The sequence below is a fragment of the Myxocyprinus asiaticus genome, chromosome 11 (genome assembly GCF_019703515.2).
Source record: "Myxocyprinus asiaticus isolate MX2 ecotype Aquarium Trade chromosome 11, UBuf_Myxa_2, whole genome shotgun sequence".
NCBI lineage: Eukaryota > Metazoa > Chordata > Actinopteri > Cypriniformes > Catostomidae > Myxocyprinus > Myxocyprinus asiaticus.
The window spans coordinates 51,335,084-51,359,000 of record NC_059354.1 but is presented as its reverse complement, the minus strand read 5'-3'; the positions used below and the strand labels follow the sequence as shown (position 1 = coordinate 51,359,000).

General features: G+C 42.0%; 2 protein-coding genes across 3 annotated transcripts in view; one reads left to right on the top strand and one right to left on the bottom strand.

Moving 5' to 3' along the window:
* The window catches only part of LOC127448282 (uncharacterized), a 384,406-nt gene that overhangs the window by 96,006 nt on the left and 264,483 nt on the right, over positions 1-23,917 (bottom strand). Inside the window, exon 2 of one of the 2 annotated variants that reach the window (XR_007898499.1) lies at positions 23,466-23,807. The exons of the other annotated variant lie outside the window; for it this stretch is intronic. The gene's annotated coding sequence lies outside the window, so the exon portion shown is untranslated. Of the gene's footprint in view, positions 1-23,465; positions 23,808-23,917 lie in introns of those variants that run through there. 2 annotated transcript variants of the gene reach the window in all.
* Positions 1-23,917, top strand: part of LOC127448239 (E3 ubiquitin-protein ligase SH3RF3-like) — a 215,231-nt gene that overhangs the window by 136,259 nt on the left and 55,055 nt on the right. Inside the window, exon 3 of the mRNA XM_051710631.1 lies at positions 10,006-10,101. Within this exon, the coding sequence (XP_051566591.1) occupies positions 10,006-10,101 (96 nt within the window). The remainder of the gene's footprint in view (positions 1-10,005; positions 10,102-23,917) is intronic.

Here is a 23,917-nt window from a genome sequence, read left to right as displayed (position 1 = left end):
AGAACAGAGTAGCCGGACATGAAAGTGTTATAGAGAGAAAGATGTGTTGTTGGTTTAGCATACTAAAACAGACAGCACTTGATTGAGTTTTTACACAACTCGGATTTTATGCACAGTGGAAAGGTTTCATTTTTTCAAGTTTGATATGAATTGAGATTGTACTTTTTATAAGGATGGTTGCTTTGGGGCTCTGTATGATCATCACAAAATGAATTAGATTCAAAGACACTGAAGGGCTCATCTCTTTTAAAAAAAAAAAAAAGCCGATCTGGGGGCCTGGGTAGCTCAGCGAGTAAAAATGCTTCAAATCCAGGGCGTGCTGAATGACTCCAGCCAGGTCTCTTAAGCAACCAAATTGGCCCGGTTGCTAGGGAGGGTAGAGTCACATGGGGTAATCTCCTCGTGGTCGCTATAATGTGGTTCTCGCTCTCGGTGGGGCGCGTGGCGAGTTGTGCGTGGATGCCACGGAGAATAGCGTGACGCCTCCACACGGGCTACGTCTCCATGGTAACACACTCAACAAGTCACGTGATAAGATGCGTGGATTGACAGTCTCAGACGCGGAGGCAACTGAGATTCGTCCTCCACCACCCGGATTGAGGCGAGTCACTACGCCACCATGCACCTACGCGCATTGGGAATTGGGCATTCCAAATTGGGGAGAAAATAACAAAAAAGTCGATCAGTTTTAGTTTCATTGGACAAAAATCTACGTAGTGCAAGATGGTGTCATCAGTACTAAAAATGACATAAAAAAAGTCCGATAGACATATATGATGATGATGACATTTACATTTGTTTACATATACAAGAGGGAACATTATGTAAAAATCTGACTACTTAGTGGCTCTTCAGCATGAAACCGATCTAAACGGTGCACTTTCCTGTGTGTGTCACCTACTGTCACTGACATGTTTCAACACAAACAAAATATATAGGATATTAACATGAATAAATGTAGGGATGTCCTGATACCCATACTGGTATCGGAATTGGGTCCGATACTGCACGCATGTACTCGTGCTCGTAAAAATGCTCCGATACCAAAAACCGATACCATCTGATGTACAAATGTCATTATGTAAACATTCAGCGCACAAATTAAAATCACCTTATGTCCTAGTGAGTTATTGAACCGCAAAAGCTGCGATTGATAAATGAGAAACTGTAAATATATAGTTTGCATGTGCTGCGTGCTTCAAATGTAAGCTGACGTCAGCAGCTCGTACCTTTTAAAGCTTCTCCTTGAATCATACGTGGAAAACACCGTCATGAGAATTGCACGCTCTGTTTGTAGCAGATGACAGTAAACAGAGTGCAGCAATTTGGAAGCAACCAAATTGGCCCGGTTGCTAGGGAGGGTAGAGTCACATGGGGTAACCTCCTTGTGGTTGCTATAATGTGGTTCTCGCTCTCGGTGGGGCACGTGGTGAGTTGAGCATGGATGCCATGGAGAACAGCGTGAAGCCTCCACGTGCGCTTCGTCTCCACGGTAACACGCTCAACAAGCCGCATGATAAGATGCGCAGATTGACAGTCTCAGACGCGGAGGCAACTGAGATTCGTCAACCGTAACAACACTGAAATTCATGACTTTTCAACACTTCTGTTTTCAAATTTGAAAGCTGCTTGTAAAATGTATAAATGTAAACATCATATAATGCGTCTACGCATTACTTTATGGAGAGCTTATGAACTACTAACTAAATCTTGCTTTAAGAACTAGTGGTGCAACCAAATTAACCACTGACTTACAAACTAAATAGTACTGTAGTTACTAAGTCCTTAGTGTGCACTTTATGTCCCAACTTAAACGAGACCCTCTCCAGAGGTGAAGGGGGTGTAACCCTGCAGAAAGAAGTCAATTAACCCCCGTCCTGACTGTAACTGGGTGTATTGTTAGCCTAAAGCATTGCTTGGCTGTTGACAGATGTGCTTTACCTGAATTAAAGCTTATCTGTTTTGAATTTCCTTTATTATTGACATCTTCCTCATTTGCATTCACAAATTGAATTGTTATGAAGAGTAATAGACCAGTTCGTTAAACTGGTTTGCCAAGCCTTACACTAAATGTGCGTATCTTTAACATATGTTACTAAATATATACTTCCACTTAAGCATGGCCGGTTTGATCCAAAGTCTTTCATAACGAATTGATTAATTTTATATCATAAAAATGGTATCATCAAAATATAGTTATTTTTGCTACCGATTTAACAAACAGTGGTTCATATATTAAATAACCATTTACTTTTATTTATTTGGAACTTGATGGACTCAAACCAAAGGATGAGATTATTCATAACACGTATAAATATAGAGGAGAGCCCTGGGGAAATTTGTATTGCTCAGCTATGCTTGTTTATAGCTCAGGAGACGTAAAGGTGTTCTCAGTTCTGTTTTATTGAAGTGTCAACACTTGAGCACATTAGATAAGTCGGTAAGAATGCAGTAAAGGTGTTTACATCCAACACAAGATTGGGGTAATGTGTTAAAATCTATGTGAATTATATATATACAGGTGCATCTCAATAAATTAGAATGTTGTGGAAAAGTTCATTTATTTCAGTAATTCAACTCAAATTGTGAAACTCGTGTATTAAATAAATTCAATGCACACAGACTGAAGTAGTTTAAGTCTTTGGTTCTTTTAATTGTGATGATTTTGGCTCACATTTAACAAAAACCCACCAATTCACCATCTCAAAAAATTAGAATACATCATAAGACCAATAAAAAAAAAAACATTTTTAGTGAATTGTTGGCCTTCTGGAAAGTATGTTCATTTACTGTATATGTACTCAATACTTGGTAGGGGCTCCTTTTGCTTTAATTACTGCCTCAATTCGGCGTGGCATGGAGGTGATCAGTTTGTGGCACTGCTGAGGTGGTATGGAAGCCCAGGTTTCTTTGACAGTGGCCTTCAGCTCATCTGCATTTTTTGGTCTCTTGTTTCTCATTTTCCTCTTGACAATACCTAGATTACATAGATTCTCTATGGGGTTCAGGTCTGGTGAGTTTGCTGGCCAGTCAAGCACACCAACACCATGGTCATTTAACCAACTTTTGGTGCTTTTGGCAGTGTGGGCAGGTGCCAAATCCTGCTGGAAAATGAAATCAGCATCTTTAAAAAGCTGGTCAGCAGAAGGAAGCATGAAGTGCTCCAAAATTTCTTGGTAAATGGGTGCAGTGACTTTGGTTTTCAAAAAACACAATGGACCAACACCAGCAGATGACATTGTACCTCAAATCATCACAGACTGTGGAAACTTAACACTGGACTTCAAGCAACTTGGGCTATGAGCTTCTCCACCCTTCCTCCAGACTCTAGGACCTTGGTTTCCAAATGAAATACAAAACTTGCTCTCATCTGAAAAGAGGACTTTGGACCACTGGGCAACAGTCCAGTTCTTCTTCTCCTTAGCCCAGGTAAGACGCCTCTGATGTTGTCTGTGGTTCAGGAGTGGCTTAACAAGAGGAATACGACAACTGTAGCCAAATTCCTTGACACGTCTGTGTGTGGTGGCTCTTGATGCCTTGACCCCAGCCTCAGTCCATTCCTTGTGAAGTTCACCCAAATTCTTGAATCGATTTTGCTTGACAATCATAAGGCTGCGGTTCTCTCGGTTGGTTGTGCATCTTTTTCTTCCACACTTTTTCCTTCCACTCAACTTTCTGTTAACATGCTTGGATACAGCACTCTGTGAACAGCCAGCTTCTTTGGCAATGAATGTTTGTGGCTTACCCTCCTTGTGAAGGGTGTCAATGATTGTCTTCTGGACAACTGTCAGATCAGCAGTCTTCCCCATGATTGTGTAGCCTAGTGAACCAAACTGAGAGACCATTTTGAAGGCTCAGGAAACCTTTGCAGGTGTTTTGAGTTGATTAGCTGATTGGCATGTCACCATATTCTAATTTTTTGAGATAGTGAATTGGTGGGTTTTTGTTAAATGTGAGCCAAAATCATCACAATTAAAAGAACCAAAGACTTAAACTACTTCAGTCTGTGTGCATTGAATTTATTTAATACACGAGTTTCACAATTTGAGTTGAATTACTGAAATAAATGAACTTTTCCACGACATTCTAATTTATTGAGATGCACCTGTATATATAAAAATGCATTTCCTTATTATGAAGGGCACAGACATTGAGGCTAAAAGAGTCCAAAATGAATAGAATCCCAAAAGCAGTTTATTGTTCAACCAAAATCCCAATAATATCCATAGAATTGAAGATTTGGTGCATAATGTGGGATCTGGCACTGTTACAATGCTCTATATGTAAGTATTGACCAAATGAAGCTTTTTATAGCTGTTGACCATATGATGAGTTTTGTATGTATATATTTCACCAGATGAGGTTTATTGATAAGGAATAAAAAATATTGGGGTAAAAAAAAAATAAAAAAAAATCTACAACTATCAACATCGATTTTTTTCAGATAACCTTTAGTTACAAAAAGCAACCTTCGGCACCAATTAATCTGTAAAACCGATATATCGGTCTACTTCTCGTTTTTTGCTTAAACCGTTTATGACCTTAGCCTGATAAACGAAAACCGTTTAATGCGTTTTCATGACCACACACCTTATTGGCTTCAGCAAAAGTCTCCATGTGCTCTCTGTTTGATCTTAATGCTGACTAGGAAAAACAATTGAGATATTAAAGAGATCTCACATGTGATGGGAGGAGAGATGTGAAGCATTCAGACTGATCACACGCACACGCACCCACACACACACACACACAGTGTAGCATGTGTTTTGAGGGGAAGTTAAACACTGAAGCAGCTCTGTGCTCGACATTCAGACTGTGCTTCCTGCCCATCTGCATGAGTCAACACACACACACACACACAGACATAGACACACACACACACAGACAGACACTCACAAACACACACACACACATACACAGACACTCACACACTTCTTCGGTTGTCCATCGAAATCTGTTGATGTCGTCCACTCATTTAACGGTGAGATCTTTGATGGCTGAACAGTCCTATCCTGGACCCACAAGCTCTGTTGCAGGTGGGGCATATATATGTAGTAGTAGTGGTGGTAGTGATGGCAACCATGGCTGTGTGTCTCCCAGTTCTCTCCTGTTGTCTTCTGGTTGTCCTCTCCATCTCCAGGATACGAGCCCCATCCCTACAAAGCTGTCGCCAGATGGTACGATCAGCAGCAACATACTCCAGGTCCTCGGGTCTGATCTTACACTTCCTCAAGGCAATCTTCATTTGATCCTTATAGCACTTCTTCGGCCCTCCAGCTGAGCTTCGACCATGATGTAGCTGGCTATATAGCACTCTGCGGGGTAGCCGACATGGGGGCATCCTTATCATGTGGCCCAGCCACTGCAGCTGGCTCTGAGTGATCATGGCCTCAATACTTCTGCAGTTGGTCTTTACAAGTATTTCAGTGTGAGGCATACGCTCTCACACCATGTGATTCCCAGAATGTGCTGAAGGCACCTGATGTGGAAGCACTCTAAGGACTTAATGTGATGGCTGTGTTACCCAAGCTTCACAGCTATAGAGGAGGGTGGTGACACAGACTGCTTGGTATACAATGACCTTTGTGGAGGGATGAAGGTTCTTGTTCTCAAATACTCTGCCAAAGTCTCCCAAAGGCAGATGAGGCCTGTTTAATCCAGCTCTGGATATCGTTGTTGATGCCGCTGTCCTCTGCTTGAATACTCCCCAGATATTTACTGACAGCTGTCCACCACCAACAGTGAAGGGAGGTAGAGTGGATGGGACACTGGTACTCCATTGGCAAACCACTTCTGTATTGGTGGTGTTGACAGTCAGCCCCATCCTGCTGTACGCTCTCACCGCCACAGCAAGGATGGACTGGAGATCCTCCGGAGTATGAGCCACAAAAGCACAGTCGTCTGCATACTGCAGCTCCAGGACTCGCTCTCTATAGAGTTTAGTGGTTGCGTGGAGCCTCCTAATGTTAAAAAGATTGCCATCTAGTCTGAAGTCCACTGCCACACCACTGCTGTTCTCAATCTCGTTGTGGAGAACCTTGATAACACACAGGAGGAAGATGTTAAAGAGCACTGGTGCTAGCACACACCCCTGCCTCACCCCTGTGCGTACAAGGAAGGGCTCTGAGTTTTGTCCACTGATGGTCACCCGAGCAGTCATCCCATCGTGGAACTGGCGGAGGATGTTAACAGATTTATTGGAACAGCCAAACCTGAGGAGGACATCCCATAAGAGCTCTTTTTGCACAGAGTCAAAAGCTTTGGAGAGGTCGACAAAGGCCATAAACAGGTCCTGATGTTGCTCCCGGCACTTTTCCTGAAGCTGCAGGGCTGTGAAGATCATGTCGACTGTACTCCTGTTCCTCCGAAATCCACACTGCGATTCAGGCAGCATTGACTCAGTGATGTTACTGATGAGTCTCTGGAGAGTCTCACTCACACACACACACACACACACACACACACACACACACACACACACACCCATCTGCATGAGTCAACACACACACACACACAGCTTCGCACACACACACACATACCCATCTGCATGAGTCAACACACAGACACACACATATATACACACACAGACACACACACACTCTCACACGCACATGCACACACACATACCCATCTGCATAAGTCAACACACAGACACAGACACACACACACACATATATACACACACACACACACACACACACACACACACATACCCATCTGCATGAGTCAACACACACACATACAGACACACACACACACATATACACACACAGACACACACACACTCTCACACGCACACGCACACACACACACATACAGCAGCTCAGCTACACTGGACAAAACTACCTCCACTAACAAACCATAACTAACACTGCAACATTTTGGTGTCTCGTGGCTGTAAACAAGAAACAAGGATGCCAACAGTCAATAGACCGAGTACAGATGTTACACTTTTTGCACTAAGCACTATACTGTAATTCTGACCAGTTTCAACATGTCTTTTTTTTCCTTGAGATAAAAATAAATATAAAAAATCTACATACATTGTTTTTTTTCGACAATAGTGTGTGAAGACGAGGAGAGCATTTGTAACAACTGTCCTCATGTCAGGTACAGTACTGTTGTAACACTCATTTGTAATGTGCTAAATATGATATTAGGCCTACAGTTGAAAAACTTCAGTGATACATTTTGTACTCTGATTGATTTCACATATTTCTAATATGTATTGCATATGTATCAGTTCTAACACATCAGCTGGAACTCCTCTCTTGCTTTTGCTATCCATAAACACACATGCAAACAAACAAAAATACTCATTTACAATCATGTTTTTGGACTAAATAACTGACACTGCATATTCTTTCTGTCTGTCTGTCTGTCTTTCTACAAAGTAATTCATTTGTTTGTCTTGCTCACTTATCTTAAGCTTTCCGACTGAGTAAAATCAAATAAATCTCTAGAAGGAGCATTTGCAGGTACAGTTATAACAAAGTGTCACATCTGTCCTCCGCTGAACACCTTGCATGTTTTTTTATTCTCTTAGTGACCGTGAATCCGACAGGAAGAATGATTTATTCTCAGTGACAGAAGTGTAAGAAATGTAAATTATGGTGTTATGGGGTGACCTGGAATTTGAGACTTCCAGCCTGAAATTTTGCCCCATTCCGGTCCTGGAGAAGATGCTAATGTGAATGTGTATGCTGATTCACTTGTGTGAGAAGGGAAATATTCAGAGTGTGACAACTGTACCCAACTATTAGGCATCTCAGATGTGTTAATCATCTGCCAATCATTCTCACAAAAATATATTCTTCTCTGTGCTGTTTTTTCTCATTTGGTTGCTGCTTTTATTTGTGTTCAATCAGCCTCCCTCGTTATCATTTGATAACTGATTTCCCACTGGATGCATTTTTATAAATTATTAAAAAAAAAAATTGTATTCTTTCCATACTATGATGGGCAAAGACATTGAAGCTACAAGAGACCAAAATGAATAAAAAAAGTATCCCAAACATAGTTTATTCTGCAGCCCAAATCCCAATAATAACCAGAAAAATTAAGATTCGGTGCATAACATAAGACGTTTAATTATTAACAACCCCAAAATACACCAGGGGACTTTTATTTTGAAATCACAGAGACTTGGCTCTGTTGCAGTGTTGTGTATGTAAGTGATTAACAAATTAAGCTTTTTATAGCCTATATAGATGATGAGTTTTGTATATATATACAGGTGCATCTCAATAAATTAGAATGTCGTGGAAAAGTTCATTTATTTCAGTAATTCAACTCAAATTGTGAAACTCGTGTAATAAATAAATTCAATGCACACAGACTGAAGTAGTTTAAGTCTTTGGTTCTTTTAATTGTGATGATTTTGGCTCACATTTAACAAAAACCCACCAATTCACTTTCTCAAAAAATTAGAATACATCATAAGACCAATAAAAAAAACATTTTTAGTGAATTGTTGGCCTTCTGGAAAGTATGTTCATTTACTGTATATGTACTCAATACTTGGTAGGGGCTCCTTTTGCTTTAATTACTGCCTCAATTCGGCGTGGCATGGAGGTGATCAGTTTGTGGCACTGCTGAGGTGGTATGGAAGCCCAGGTTTCTTTGACAGTGGCCTTCAGCTCATCTGCATTTTTTGGTCTCTTGTTTCTCATTTTCCTCTTGACAATACCCCATAGATTCTCTATGGGGTTCAGGTCTGGTGAGTTTGCTGGCCAGTCAAGCACACCAACACCATGGTCATTTAACCAACTTTTGGTGCTTTTGGCAGTGTGGGCAGGTGCCAAATCCTGCTGGAAAATGAAATCAGCATCTTTAAAAAGCTGGTCAGCAGAAGGAAGCATGAAGTGCTCCAAAATTCCTTGGTAAACGGGTGCAGTGACTTTGGTTTTCAAAAAATACAATGGACCAACACCAGCAGATGACATTGCACCCCAAATCATCACAGACTGTGGAAACTTAACACTGGACTTCAAGCAACTTGGGCTATGAGCTTCTCCACCCTTCCTCCAGACTCTAGGACCTTGGTTTCCAAATGAAATACAAAACTTGCTCTCATCTGAAAAGAGGACTTTGGACCACTGGGCAACAGTCCAGTTCTTCTTCTCCTTAGCCCAGGTAAGACGCCTTTGACGTTGTCTGTGGTTCAGGAGTGGCTTAACAACAGGAATACGACAACTGTAGCCAAATTCCTTGACATGTCTGTGTGTGGTGGCTCTTGATGCCTTGACCCCAGCCTCAGTCCATTCCTTGTAAAGTTCACCCAAATTCTTGAATCGATTTTGCTGGACAATCCTCATTAGGCTGCGGTTCTCTCGGTTGGTTGTGCATCTTTTTCTTCCACACTTTTTCCTTCCACTCAACTTTCTGTTAACATGCTTGGATACAGCACTCTGTGAACAGCCAGCTTCTTTGGCAATGAATGTTTGTGGCTTACCCTCCTTGTGAAGGGTGTCAATGTTTGTCTTCTGGACAACTGTCAGATCAGCAGTCTTCCCCATGATTGTGTAGCCTAGTGAACCAAACTGAGAGACCATTTTGAAGGCTCAGGAAACCTTTGCAGGTGTTTTGAGTTGATTAGCTGATTGGCATGTCACCATATTCTAATTTGTTGAGATAGTGAATTGGTGGGTTTTTGTTAAATGTGAGCCACAATCATCACAATTAAAAGAACCAAAGACTTAAACTACTTCAGTCTGTGTGCATTGAATTTATTTAATACACGATTTTCACAATTTGAGTTGAATTACTGAAATAAATGAACTTTTCCATGACATTCTAATTTATTGAGATGCACCTGTATATATTTCACCAGATGAGGTTTAATGATGAGGAATAAAAATGAGGAAGAATACAAAAATCTGAAACTATCGGCATAGATAACCGATAGTTCCAAAAAACAACTATCCACACCGATTAATCGGTAAAAATCGATATATCGGTCTGCTTCCGATCAATTTTAATCTATTGTTTTTTTCTCTCTCACAGGACGAGATTCTGACCGTCATACGACGAGTGGACGATAACTGGGCAGAAGGCATGCTGGGAGATAAGATTGGCATTTTTCCAATCTTATACGTTGAGGTAAGTGCACATAAAAGTCAGTAACAAGCCACAAGATACAGGGGTATTCTTAGATACGACACGAAGCAGCAACAGCAATACTGTATGATTAATGACACTAATGTTCAGTACTACTTTTGTAATATGAATGAACAATTCATCTGTCAAGTAATATAGTTCATTAGTCTGTTACGGTTACCAAGCAGTGTAGAAACTTGCCGCATTAATGTGCGGTAACAGGTCAGAAGTCTGAACTATCTGTATCTGTTTTCTTCATACAATGAGCTTGTTTTGAATTGACTATTGAGGGGATTTAATAGGTAAATAAACTGTCACATTTAATGTGTGATACTGTAGATAGTGTTGAATTTTTTATGACAAGTTGCTAAGTTACTTTGGATAAAAGCGTCTGCTAAAAGACTAAATGTATATATGAGCTGGAATGAGACGGTATGAAGCAGGTGTTTGGTCCCAGAGCGCACGGTGTGAGTCATAAGACAGCTGTGGAGCGAAGCATTATGGTGATATGTATTGATTTGGAGGAAGAGAATTCATTAAAAATCACACACTGAATGTAAAGGTGTAGTAAAGGTCATCATGCATCTCAAAATAGCAGACTACTATCTGATGTCCTGATCTCCTTCATCACACTTCTAATAGAACACAGACAGTGTTTATCAGTGCTGGGTGAAGAGAACGCTCTGAGGTCACAGAGGTTAGGAGAGAAAGATGAACTCTTCATATACAGGTGCATCTCAATAAATTAGAATGTCGTGGAAAAGTTCATTTATTTCAGTAATTCAACTCAAATTGTGAAACTCGTGTAATAAATAAATTCAGTGCACACAGACTGAAGTAGTTTAAGTCTTTGGTTCTTTTAATTGTGATGATTTTGGCTCACATTTAACAAAAACCCACCAATTCACTATCTCAACAAATTAGAATACATCATAAGACCAATAAAAAAAACATTTTTAGTGAATTGTTGGCCTTCTGGAAAGTATGTTCATTTACTGTATATGTACTCAATACTTGGTAGGGGCTCCTTTTGCTTTAATTACTGCCTCAATTCGGCGTGGCATGGAGGTGATCAGTTTGTGGCACTGCTGAGGTGGTATGGAAGCCCAGGTTTCTTTGACAGTGGCCTTCAGCTCATCTGCATTTTTTGGTCTCTTGTTTCTCATTTTCCTCTTGACAATACCCCATAGATTCTCTATGGGGTTCAGGTCTGGTGAGTTTGCTGGCCAGTCAAGCACACCAACACCATGGTCATTTAACCAACTTTTGGTGCTTTTGGCAGTGTGGGCAGGTGCCAAATCCTGCTGGAAAATGAAATCAGCATCTTTAAAAAGCTGGTCAGCAGAAGGAAGCATGAAGTGCTCCAAAATTTCTTGGTAAACGGGTGCAGTGACTTTGGTTTTCAAAAAACACAATGGACCAACAACAGCAGATGACATTGCACCCCAAATCATCACAGACTGTGGAAACTTAACACTGGACTTCAAGCAACTTGGGCTATGAGCTTCTCCACCCTTCCTCCAGACTCTAGGACCTTGGTTTCTAAATGAAATACAAAACTTGCTCTCATCTGAAAAGAGGACTTTGGACCACTGGGCAACAGTCCAGTTCTTCTTCTCCTTAGCCCAGGTAAGACGCCTCTGACGTTGTCTGTGGTTCAGGAGTGGCTTAACAAGAGAAATACGACAACTGTAGCCAAATTCCTTGACACGTCTGTGTGTGGTGGCTCTTGATGCCTTGACCCCAGCCTCAGTCCATTCCTTGTGAAGTTCACCCAAATTCTTGAATCGATTTTGCTTGACAATCCTCATTAGGCTGCGGTTCTCTCGGTTGGTTGTGCATCTTTTTCTTCCATACTTTTCCCTTCCACTCAACTTTCTGTTAACATGCTTGGATACAGCACTCTGTGAACAGCCAGCTTCTTTGGCAATGAATGTTTGTGGCTTACCCTCCTTGTGAAGGGTGTCAATGATTGTCTTCTGGACAACTGTCAGATCAGCAGTCTTCCCCATGATTGTGTAGCCTAGTGAACCAAACTGAGAGACCATTTTGAAGGCTCAGGAAACCTTTGCAGGTGTTTTGAGCTGATTAGCTGATTGGCATGTCACCATATTCTAATTTTTTGAGATAGTGAATTGGTGGGTTTTTGTTAAATGTGAGCCAAAATCATCACAATTAAAAGAACCAAAGACTTAAACTACTTCAGTCTGTGTGCATTGAATTTATTTAATACACGAGTTTCACAATTTGAGTTGAATTACTGAAATAAATGAACTTTTCCATGACATTCTAATTTATTGAGATGCACCTGTAAATTGACCTTATTTAGTCACATGTTTTTACACATACTGAATAGACCTTGCACATTTTTGATCTTACTGTGTACGATTCATCAGTGCACACATTATATACTGTAGTATACATTTTACACGGATTAAAAAAATAAAATCTTCGAGTCAGTTATTTGTTTGCATCATCAAAATTGTTCCAAATTGTTCATGGAAGTCTCTGATAAGGTAAATATTATTGTTTATTATTATCATTACAGTGAAAATGATTAAATACCATTGGCTACAATGGTTGTTTGGGTAAAACGTTCCTCTTTTGAAAATAAAAATAACTTTATTAAGCCATTTCATAGAGTGCCTATTAATTCAAAATATGGTGAAAAGCTCTCATCACCTTTTCTGTCCACAAAAACCTAATGTCAGAGGGTTGTTTTAGATTTGTATGATAACTTTTTGTAGCCAATTAAAGTAAATTTAGAGCAGTGTAAATTAATACAACACACTCAGCACACATTACCAAAATGAATCAAACGCAACACATCTGATCTGGTTAATGATCCCACTGAACAATGTTTAAAACATCCTGAATAATCAGAACACCCTAGCAATTGCTAGCAATGGCTTAGCAACTACCCAGAACACCATATCAACTGCCTAGCAACTACTTATCAACTCCCTAGCAACCACCCAGAACACCCTAGCAATGCCCTAGGATCCACCTAGCAACACCCTAGCAACCAGTCACAACACCCTGGCAACTGCCTAGGAACCACCTAGCAATACCCTAGCAACCATTTAGAGCACCATAGCAACTGCCTAGCAACACCCTAGAAACCACTCAGAACACCCTATCAACCACCCTGAACACCCTAGCAGCTGCCTAAAAACAACCTAGCAATGCCCTTTTGACTACTCAGAACACCCTAGCAACCGCTTAGCAACACCCTAGCAATGATCCAGAACACCCTAGCTTGCAACCACCTAGCAATGCAATAGCAAACACCCAGAACACCCTGTCAACAGCCTAGGAACCACCTAGCAACGCCCCAGCAACCACTCAGAACACCCTAGGAACTACCTAGTAACACCCTAGCTACCATTTAGAACACCCTAGCAACTGCCTAGCAACTTCCTAGTGACCACGCCGAACACCCTAGCAACTGCCTTTGAAACCACCTAGCAACACCCTAAGGACCACTCAGAACACACTAGTAACCACTTAGCAACACCTTAGCAACTACCCAGAACACCCTAGCAACTGTCTAGCAGCCATCTATCAACATTCTAGCAACCACCCAGAATATCCTAGCAACGCCCTAGAAACCACTAAGCAACGCCCTAGCGACCAGTCATGACACCCTTTCAACTGCCTAGGAACCACCAAGCAATGACCTAGCAACCATTTAGAGCATCCTAGCAACTGCCTAGCAACCATGAAGCAACATCCTAGAAACCACTCAGAACACCCTATCAACTGGCTAGAAACAAGCTAGCAATGCCCTTTTGACTACTCAGGACACCCTAGCAATCACTTAGCAACGTCCCAGCAACCACCCAGAACACCCAATCAACAGCCTAGCAACCACAGAACCTCACAGAGACATAGAGGTGGACTCTTTTAACTTGGGGCAGTGTACTGAGGCGTTTGGTGGGACATTGTGGTGAAGAGTTTTTCCACGGCAAGCACTGCTCACATTTCCTCAGAAGCTGTGAGGGAATTTTGAAAAGAGAAGCACAAATAATTGATGGCCGTTTCATCTTCTCACATCAGTTCATGGCAGTGTTTCTGGGTGTGTTTGTTGTTAATGGTGTTCTGGATCAGAGGTCTCAGCTGGTGTATTGCTGCAGCAGTGACTGATGTGGTACTAACACGTCTACACTGATTCACAGGTGCCCAGTCTGAGGGTTTGAATTGTTGATCATTAGAGCTGCTACTGGAGCGGTGTTTCTCTTAACTCATCACCGTAATTTTCCTCATTTGGCGTTTAATTCAAAGGATTTCCAACAGGTTGATTAGAATGTGCCAGACCGTGGTGAACTTGATTTCCACTGACCCGCATCTCACCTGATGATAATGAGAAAATAAATGATGTTTATCTTTCATTCCTCTTTTCACCTCGTTTAAAATCTCTCACGGTCACGGTGAGATCTGACTTAATTATGCTGCTGTTTTAACGATGCAGTTGCAGTCATGCTGATGAGCTGTGCATGTCCTCATTCACATGTGACGAAGCGGTTCTGTGCTGTTAACTCTTCACCAGTGTTTCATCTGTTTATGGGTTAGGGTTAGGCTTAGGTAACCCTAGCTGCAGGTGAGACGTACATTGCATTTGTGTAAATGATGTGATGCGTTTCTGTGGAGGGCTGCAGATCACTTGACATCAATCAGTCATTTCTTGTAAGGGTTAATATCCCATCAGCCCCTGCTACAGGAATGCTGACTCAACAGAGGGATTTCAAGGCATGTGGGTTCACTCTAGACATTTAACTGTACAAAACTTACAGAGGAATGCAACTGAAGAAGAGAATGTCATCAACCAACAGTCTTGCATAGTCTTTTTAATCACGCCATTTTAATGACATATGTGAGTGATTTGCTTGCATTGGCTAGGTTTACATGCACTCTCATAATGCGATTGCGATGCGATTAAGGCAGTACGCCGAAGTAAACAGAATACTGCAATTATGATATTGCGATTATGCTAATAATCAGAGTAATGATAATCGCAGTAAGATACTGTATGTGGAGTACTCCTATTTTAATCTCTTTAGACAGACATGTAAATGCTTTAATCGCATTTCTTAAACTCTAACCAAAGTGTGCCTGCGCCAGTGCTGCAGACGGATGATGTTCCACTCAAGCACAGTGTAAAATGGGCAAGGAGGAGGTGGAAACTGGCTGAACAGTCAAAATAATGTATAATGAAAACTTAAACAAAAAACACAAACATGAACACACACACTCGGCAGCAGCGTCTGGCTCTTTCTCTCCCGAATTGCCGCATCCGGCTCGGCCTTATCCCTCTCCACGGCTGATTAGCCCGATTTTCTTATATATATATATATATATATATACCGCAAAATAATGGCAAGGAAACACATATTTCAATTGAGTATGTCTTCGCGGACGGAATACAACATCATCCAGTGCGTGTATTCCGATTTACAAACAAATGACTCTTATGAGCCGATTCTTTTTAGTGAATCAAAACAGACAGCGCATACAATGTAGTCAGAAATTACTCTTACGGAGAGTCACAACACAACAAACCAAATGAGTTGCAAATGTATAGTTTGGAGTGCAATTGATTTGGACATGTCCGACCAAACAGTTCATACAAAACCCTTGTTGAGTGAGGGCACCAAGCAACCTGTGTCGACCCGCCAAATCTCCCACACCATAGAGCCAAAACGAGCACAAACTCCAGGACACCAAATGCCGAAAGGGAACACATGATGACGACAGGCACCATGGCACGAAACACCTCCATCAGAGAACGCAGCCGCACCATCCGCAGCAATCACGCCGCCCGGCAGGCGGTGGATTCAGGTAGGCCGGGCGAGACACCGCAGCAGGCCGGTGTACTGAAGTAGCCCGCTCCTGCGCACCAGCGGAAAACCACAAAAACAGGGAAAAAAACCGTTGGAATGAAATCCAATAATGTCCATTTTATGGGTGTATGAAACAAAAAGAAAAGAAAGTGTTCTTGACAGAAGAAGCTGCGACATTTGTGTTTGAATCTGCTCCAAACGCTCCTTTGAATGTACAAATGAACAAAGCAGAAATGTGATTTTGATCAGAGATTACTGCGGTGAGAGATGCTTGCTTACCCGTGACAGATGCGAGCTGCTTACATGCATGAGTCCCAAGAGGTTAATAAAACAAACTCACATGTACACTCGGAGACAACGCACACATGGCATGCATTAAAATAGACTTTACATGTAGAGTTCTATAGAAATAGTTCTCATATTGCACACTTTATTCCCACCAGTCTCTGCTCATGTGACACAGAGTTATTTCAGTATGGCTGGTGACAGCCTGTCATTATTTAGCTGCAGATTTGCTGCTTTCTGATTTTATTTTTGTCATCTTCCTGCTGCGTAATTACAGTGTGTGATTGGCTCTATTATTGGCACAATTAGTGCAGGACCTGTGGCTGCAAGACTTCTAAACGTTTCACTCACCCGTGAGAGCTGCAAGAGTGTGACCTGTAATAACAACTTCTCACGCACGGTTTGAAAGTTCACGACTCCAGTAATGAGGCCGATCATGCTGGGAGCGAATGAACGGCCCAACACTGAAGCAAAGAAAGAGTTGCATGACCCAACTGCGGCCGTACTGGGCACATGTCTAATTACACATAGTACACAACGGTTAGCATTATTTCCATAGATCCACACTGTATGATTAACATACTCCATGTTCAGATATTTATCATATAGATATATTTCAACTTGGTACTTTCAGCTGAAAAATTCTAAATTTGATTCACCGATGCATCGCAAAATAAAAATGTCATTAATTACTAATAGGTGGTCATATTGAAAAAGCACACGAGACAAGCTCATCTTTGGGATTAACCTCCTGAGACCCGAGTGTGTCTGCTGTGTGCATTTTTCATTTTCCTTTTTGATTTTTAACTAGTAGCACCTAATAAACAAGCTTCTAGAGCAAATACTTTTCCTAAAAATGTATGTCCACATATGTGGACAGCGGGATTAAGTTGTGAAATTTTAAATAATACCAAACTAAAGAAAGTCAGATTTTTTTCATCAAATTGTTTATTATGTTTGTAGGAGTGTTGTTTATTCATGTTTTTGAGCCATTACAGACATTACATCAGAAATTAGCATAATTAATTCAGATTCAAAGTAATGTCCAGCATCATCCAATCACTGCCAACCATGTTAAAATAAAATGATACATTATAAATTCTGAATCTATGTACTGATTATCATTGTCACATGTCTGTCAAACATGTTGAGTGATCCAAACATCATCTGCAGCCTGAAACTGAACTTTTGATCAGATTTTAGGAGTGAATGCACTTAACTGCAAAGAGAGCTATAGGATGCTCCCTTGCTCCCTATTTAGTGAATGACTTAACCTCCAGTGTGCTGTCTGTCTGCACTGGTCTCAGAACAGTTTGAAATGCAGCTTATTTTCATCCTAACTCCATATAAAGCCTCTGAAAGCAACATTTTTCAGCTTTTGCATGAATACATTTATTCTCAATGTGATAATGGGGATTTACCAATAGCCCTTTGACAAATCCAGTGTAGAATAAAACCGAGCTGTGCGTAACTGATCGAGCAGTTCATCAATCCGAGGCATTGGATATGCATCAGATTTAGACACCGCGTTTACCTTTCGAAAAGCCACACAGAACCGGACCGACCCGTCACTCTTAGGAACCAGCACTAGCGGGCTGGACCAGTCACTGTGGGATTCTTCTATTAATCCAATCTCAAGCATTGCATACATTTTTTGTGAGAGAGAGAGAGAAACCATATGGTGCTCAGCCAGCTGGACGGCCTCTTCCAGCGATGCCGGGTGGTGGCACTGGACCCACTCTGCTGTTCTGGTCGGCAGACACAGTACAAATTGCTCCAGCTCCACCAGATCCACCAGCACTTCCGGCAGGCGTCACGGAGCTGTTGGGCAAACGCAAATGGGCGGCTGCGCTCGCTCAGCGTCAGTGAGCAGAAGTGCTGTCATTGTTGCTCAGGGCTGCGGCCGACCCTTTCTTCAAGTCCTCATACACCAGGAGGTTCACCGCAGGCAGGTGTTGGGCCGCAAGCTGGGCTTCCCCTGACAACAGCGGCAGGAGGCGGGCCGCCCACTGTGACTTCGGCCATTTCCAGACCTCTGCCGTCTGCTCTAACATTTTGAGGAATGCCTCCAGTTCATGCTGCGGGCCCATTTTCATAAGGGTGACCGGAGGTGTGGAGATTGCTGGGTCGAGGGTCGCGGTTGGGATTTCCCCCAGGTGTAGCAAGCTCCGGAATGCCTGCCGGTCTTCTGCTTGAGCTCGGAGAATCACCTGGAAACGCTGATCTTGCTCTCAACATAGCTCAAGCAGGGCCTTGTGTTGTGCCTGATGCATGCTGGTGAGGGATTGGATTACTTCGGCCAATGGCGAGGACTCCATGATGGCGTTCTAGCTTCCTCAGATTTCCCTGGTTTCGGCACCACTGTAATAGAACTGGTCGTTGTTGGAATGAGGAAGCGGGGTTCAGGTAACGTCACACTTATTTATTAACTTAAAATACACTCTGTAAAGCTTGTAAACACTCTCATGCGTGCTATAGGTGTGTAGCTCTCTCTCTCTCTGGGCTCTGGCGTGGGCTCTTCTTATTGCTCTTCCCGAATTACTGAAACAAGAAACAGCTGTTAGACCTAATTGTCACCCAGGGATGAATCCTTACCGCTTTCCCTCTCCCTGGACGAACATTCAACCATGCCCTCACCACAGCTACTCTTTACAACCAAACAGGTTTCAGTTAAAAAACGTAAAGAGGGCTCTTACCAGAGGCACTTTTGTTGGAGCTGCGCCCGTAGAAGCGATTCACGGAAATCAACACCATGTTGTTGTGTCACGTGATGCAGTGCGCCAGAAGTTTAACCCGTAAATGACAGTGTAGAGTCTTTTGAACAGTATTCAGTCGGTTTAAATTAATTAAAATTATGCGTTGCCAAAATACAATGTCTACACATATGGACGCAGGGTCGCACGAGGTTAAAACATTTAATTTAACATTTAAGATGATGCTTATCACACCAAGAATAGTGCCATATACAAGAATCGTTTTGAAATCAGATCATGAATCAATGCCTAAAGATTGCCTAAAGACATCTTAGGGTGTAAATTTTTCCTTTTGTTTTGATCTATTACTTTTTTTCACAGCAATGCTGATAACACTGTCTTGTGACTTTATTTCCCGATGTTCTCACACAATTGAATGTTGTCTTTGTCTTAAACGGATTGTGATGTTAAATAGATCGTCTCAGTGTCAGGTTTGTGCATTAAGCATGCGATTAAATTCATTCTGACCCTCTGAAATTATAACCTGATGTCAGAGTAATAATATTATGACCTTCAGAAGAGCACGAGCACTATTCCACAGAGAACACTACACCGACTGTGGGGTCAATCAATCAGATTAATTTGCATACCATTACCATAGTATTAGCATATTTATGAATAGAGAAATGAATTGAAACAAAGGGCTCGAGTCACGTACCATCTGTTTGTTTGAGGCAGTCCAAACGAAAGAGCTATTGTGTTTACTACAAAAACTGGCATCTGGTTTTGTATGTGCTATTACAGAGGCCTGGCATTCATCAAAAGTGAACATTTGCAGTCAGAAGGGCAGATGTTTTTCAAGAAAGCTTGTAGGACTTGAATGAGTCACAGACCACAAACTACACAAGCCAGTTGTGAATACCAGGATTGTGTGCCATCAGGTAGCAAAGTGTATGTAGATGTTTGTTTGTTTGTTTGTTTGTTTTTTATTTATTTGCATTAGATTATCTGAAAATAATGGGGTGGACATTTTGTGGTGCTGAATGGCAAAATTCAGATCTGTTTATGGCTGTGTTCATTGTTTCAGAGAAATGTGTCTAATCAGTAAAAAAAGAAAAATTTGGCTTAATTAGTCAAAAGTAATAGTTTGTTTTGTCAAAGCTTGTGTTAAACCGGCATCACACTAGCAGACTCCATACAATGCGATTTTGGCTGAGGGTGTCACATTTGCAGACTGTTTTGCTGAGATCTCGCTCTCTTCAGTTGGAGGTATGACACATTTGCTGATGAAGAATGGTGGAAGAGTGACAAACACACCGCAACTCTCTCTCTCTCTTTCTCTCTCTCTCTCTCGGTGGGTTTCCATCCAACTATTTTTATGCACATTTTGAAATTGTGCATAAGAAATCATGAATGGAAACGCTTGATATGCGAATAAACTTTCTAAATTCGTTTAAAATTGAATGCGCTCAGAGGAGGTGGATTTTCTAGAGTTTTGCATTAGATAAAATACGCAATAAGGTGATGGAAACGGTTTATCTGCAAAACGATGATGTGTTTTGATCATTCATGCATGTGTTATGAGTGTGCGATAGCTTGATGTGACTGGCCCACCGAAAGGTCCGACCTTGGCACACAATTCTTTGAACATGGTGCTTGTCATTCAGAAGTTTTTAACCCACAGCTGGTCGATAAAGTGGGTCCTCACAATCAGCCAGAACAGTTTTGAGAGCGGGTGCTCCCAGGTATGCGGAGACTGGTGGTGTGTGTGGGCATCGCAGCCCATTTCAGCAGGGATGGATTACCGACCGGGCCAATGGGGCCAGTGGCCAGGGGCCCTTGACTACCAGGGGCCCTTTACTGCCCGGGGGGGCAGCAGCCTGTGGCCCTTGACTGCCCAGGGGGGCCCTGGGCATTAAGGTTGCGCGATCCAGTTTGGCGATCCCCCGCTCGAAAACCCATCAACGATGAAAAATAAAACTGTCCCCAAAGCAAGGAGAGGTCATTCAGCTGCTCCATCATGACAAGGCGGCTCCCTCATAATAATGCGCATTACGTAGTGGATGGAAACACACATCAAGTCTAATTTTTAGAAATGTACTTAAAAAATGCTAAACATTTTGGATGGAAACCCAGAAAATGATTCCCTGTCATGTGGAGCTCGCCGAAATAACAGCAGGAGTACTACGTGAGCATAAACAATTGTAAAAGAGTGATTTTAGGAAGCGATTCATATCTTGTAAAAGTGTGCGATTGTGTATGTATCCCCTCAACGCCGTAGAACACGCATGTTCGTTTGTATATAGCGAAGCCAAAATACAACATCCACACATGTGTTCGCAGTGTCACATGAAGTTAATTTAAGGGGATCATTACAATCACGATTTTTTGTTTTTAGACCAAAAAATTTAAGTTAGAAGCAACATAAAAGATTAACTGGTGGTGGTGCTGTAGAGTTTGTACTAGCGACTCTAAACTTTGTCAGTGGGCTGTTCGTATCCACCCTGATCAGTGTGCCAAGTTTAATCATTTTCCTGCTTACGGTTCTGTGGGCTTTTATAGAGTCCCATCATGGCAGAGGACGAATTATATAATTATAATTTTCTTTATTTATCACACATTATCATTTGCACATATACAGTGAAATTCTTCTTTTTCCACATATCCCAGCTAGGATGGGGTCAGAGTGCAGGGTCAGCCATGATACAGCACCCCTGGAGCAGATAGGGTCAAGGGCCTTGCTCAAGGGCCCAACAGTGGCATCTTGGCAGTGCTGGGGCTTGAACCCCCAACCTTCTGATCAGTAACCCAGAGCCTTAACCGCTGAGCCACCACTGCTCCCATAAGATTCCAATTCAACATCCTGTGGGGCGATCCAATCTCATTCAAATTCACACTCGTGAAAGGGAGCCTGTTTATAAATTCTGAATATTGTCCACAACTGAATGTGAAAATGAAACATCAGAGTTTCGCTGAAATAAATGCAAATACTATTATGTGTGGGGATCCTCTCTGACACTGAAGCATCACTTTAGACGTGTGTAAACAATCAATAATGTGACACTTTTGCAGTAAATAAACACAATGTCTGCAGGTGCTCATTGTGTTTGGTGTCTGTTAACAGGTGTCATCTGAAGGCTCTTCCTGTCGGAGCATCACTCAAATCTGTCCAGATGAATTTTAGGATGACAGTGGGCTTGTGTGGGTGAATATAAATGCAGAGCATCTCCAAAAAAGAAGCTGTATTCTGTCTCTCAAGCGATTCGTGAATTCCTTGTGTGATACTTCACTTCATTGGTGTCCACCTATCGGTTTTTTGTTTTCTCTTGTCACTGTTCCGCCGGTAAAATATTAGCATGTGCAAAGTGGCGTGAACACGACATCAGATCTTACAAAGCACGTTTACAGACTTTAAGATGATGATGAGCAGCCAAAAGAGCTATTACAGTTTAACAACGTAAGAACATTAGCAACATACATTCCTCAAAAATGATTCAAAGCTGTCTTGTCTCATGAAAGGAATATTTTTTTGTGGTTCCATTCTTTTATTTACAGGGGTAATTAAATTACTATGAAAAAAAATGTATTTTGTCTTACTTGTGTTATGTAAAAGATAGATGTGGAGTTGATTTGTCTTCATGATGTGAAATGCACAGTTTAATGAATATTATCCCGAATGTAAAACTTTACTGCACTCAGTTTTATGATCATGTTTTCGCACGTGCGAATGGGTTAAAATTTGTCGTTGCATATTATAACTTTTCATACGAGCAAAACTGTCACACTACACAGCCCTGTTTAAATTAAGCAAAATAATCTCATTGGTCCCCGACGACAGTTCTCACAGATATCAGTCTGATCTGTCCACGATTATTTATACACACAATAATACGTTAAAGCAGATAGTCAGGACATACACTATATTGCCAAAAGTATTCGCTCACCCATCCAAATAATTGAATTCAGGTGTTCCAATCACTTCCATGGCCACAGGTGTATAAAATGAAGCACCTAGGCATGCAGACTGCTTCTACAAACATTTGTGAAAGAATGGGCCGCTCTCAGGAGCTCAGTGAATTCCAGCGTGGTACTGTGATAGGATGCCACCTGTGCAACAAGTCCAGTCGTGAAATTTCCTCACTACTAAATATTCCAGTCAACTGTCAGTGGTATTATAACAAAGTGGAAGCGATTGGGAATGACAGCAACTCAGCCACGAAGTGGTAGGCCACGTAAAATGAAAGAGCGGGGTCAGCGGATGCTGAGGCGCATAGTGCGCAGAGGTCGCCAACTTTCTGCAGAGTCAATCGCTACAGACCTCCAAAGTTCATGTGGCCTTCAGATTAGCTCAAGAACAGTGCGTAGAGAGCTTCATGGAATGGGTTTCCATGGCCGAGCAGCAGCATCCAAGCCATACATCACCAAGTGCAATGCAAAGCGTCGGATGCAGTGGTGTAAAGCGCACCGCCACTGGACTCTAGAGCAGTGGAGACGCGTTCTCTGGAGTGACTAATCACGCTTCTCCATCTGGCTATCTGATGGACGAGTCTGGGTTTGGCGGTTGCCAGGAGAACGGTACTTGTCTGACTGCATTGTGCCAACTGTGAAGTTTGTTGGAGGGGGGATTATGGTGTGGGGTTGTTTTTCAGGAGCTGGGCTTGGCCCCTTAGTTCCAGTGAAAGGAACTCTGAATGCTTCAGCATACCAAGAGATTTTGGACAATTCCATGCTCCCAACTTTGTGGGAACAGTTTGGGGATGGCCCCTTCCTGTTCCAACATGACTGCACACCAGTGCACAAAGCAAGGTCCATAAAGACATGGATGAGCGAGTTTGGTGTGGAAGAACTTGACTGGCCTGCACAGAGTCCTGACCTCAACCCGATAGAGCACCTTTGGGATGAATTAGAGCGAAGACTGTGAGCCAGGCCTTCTCGTCCAACATCAGTGTCTGACCTCACAAATGCGCTTCTGGAAGAATGGTCAAAAATTCCCATAAACAC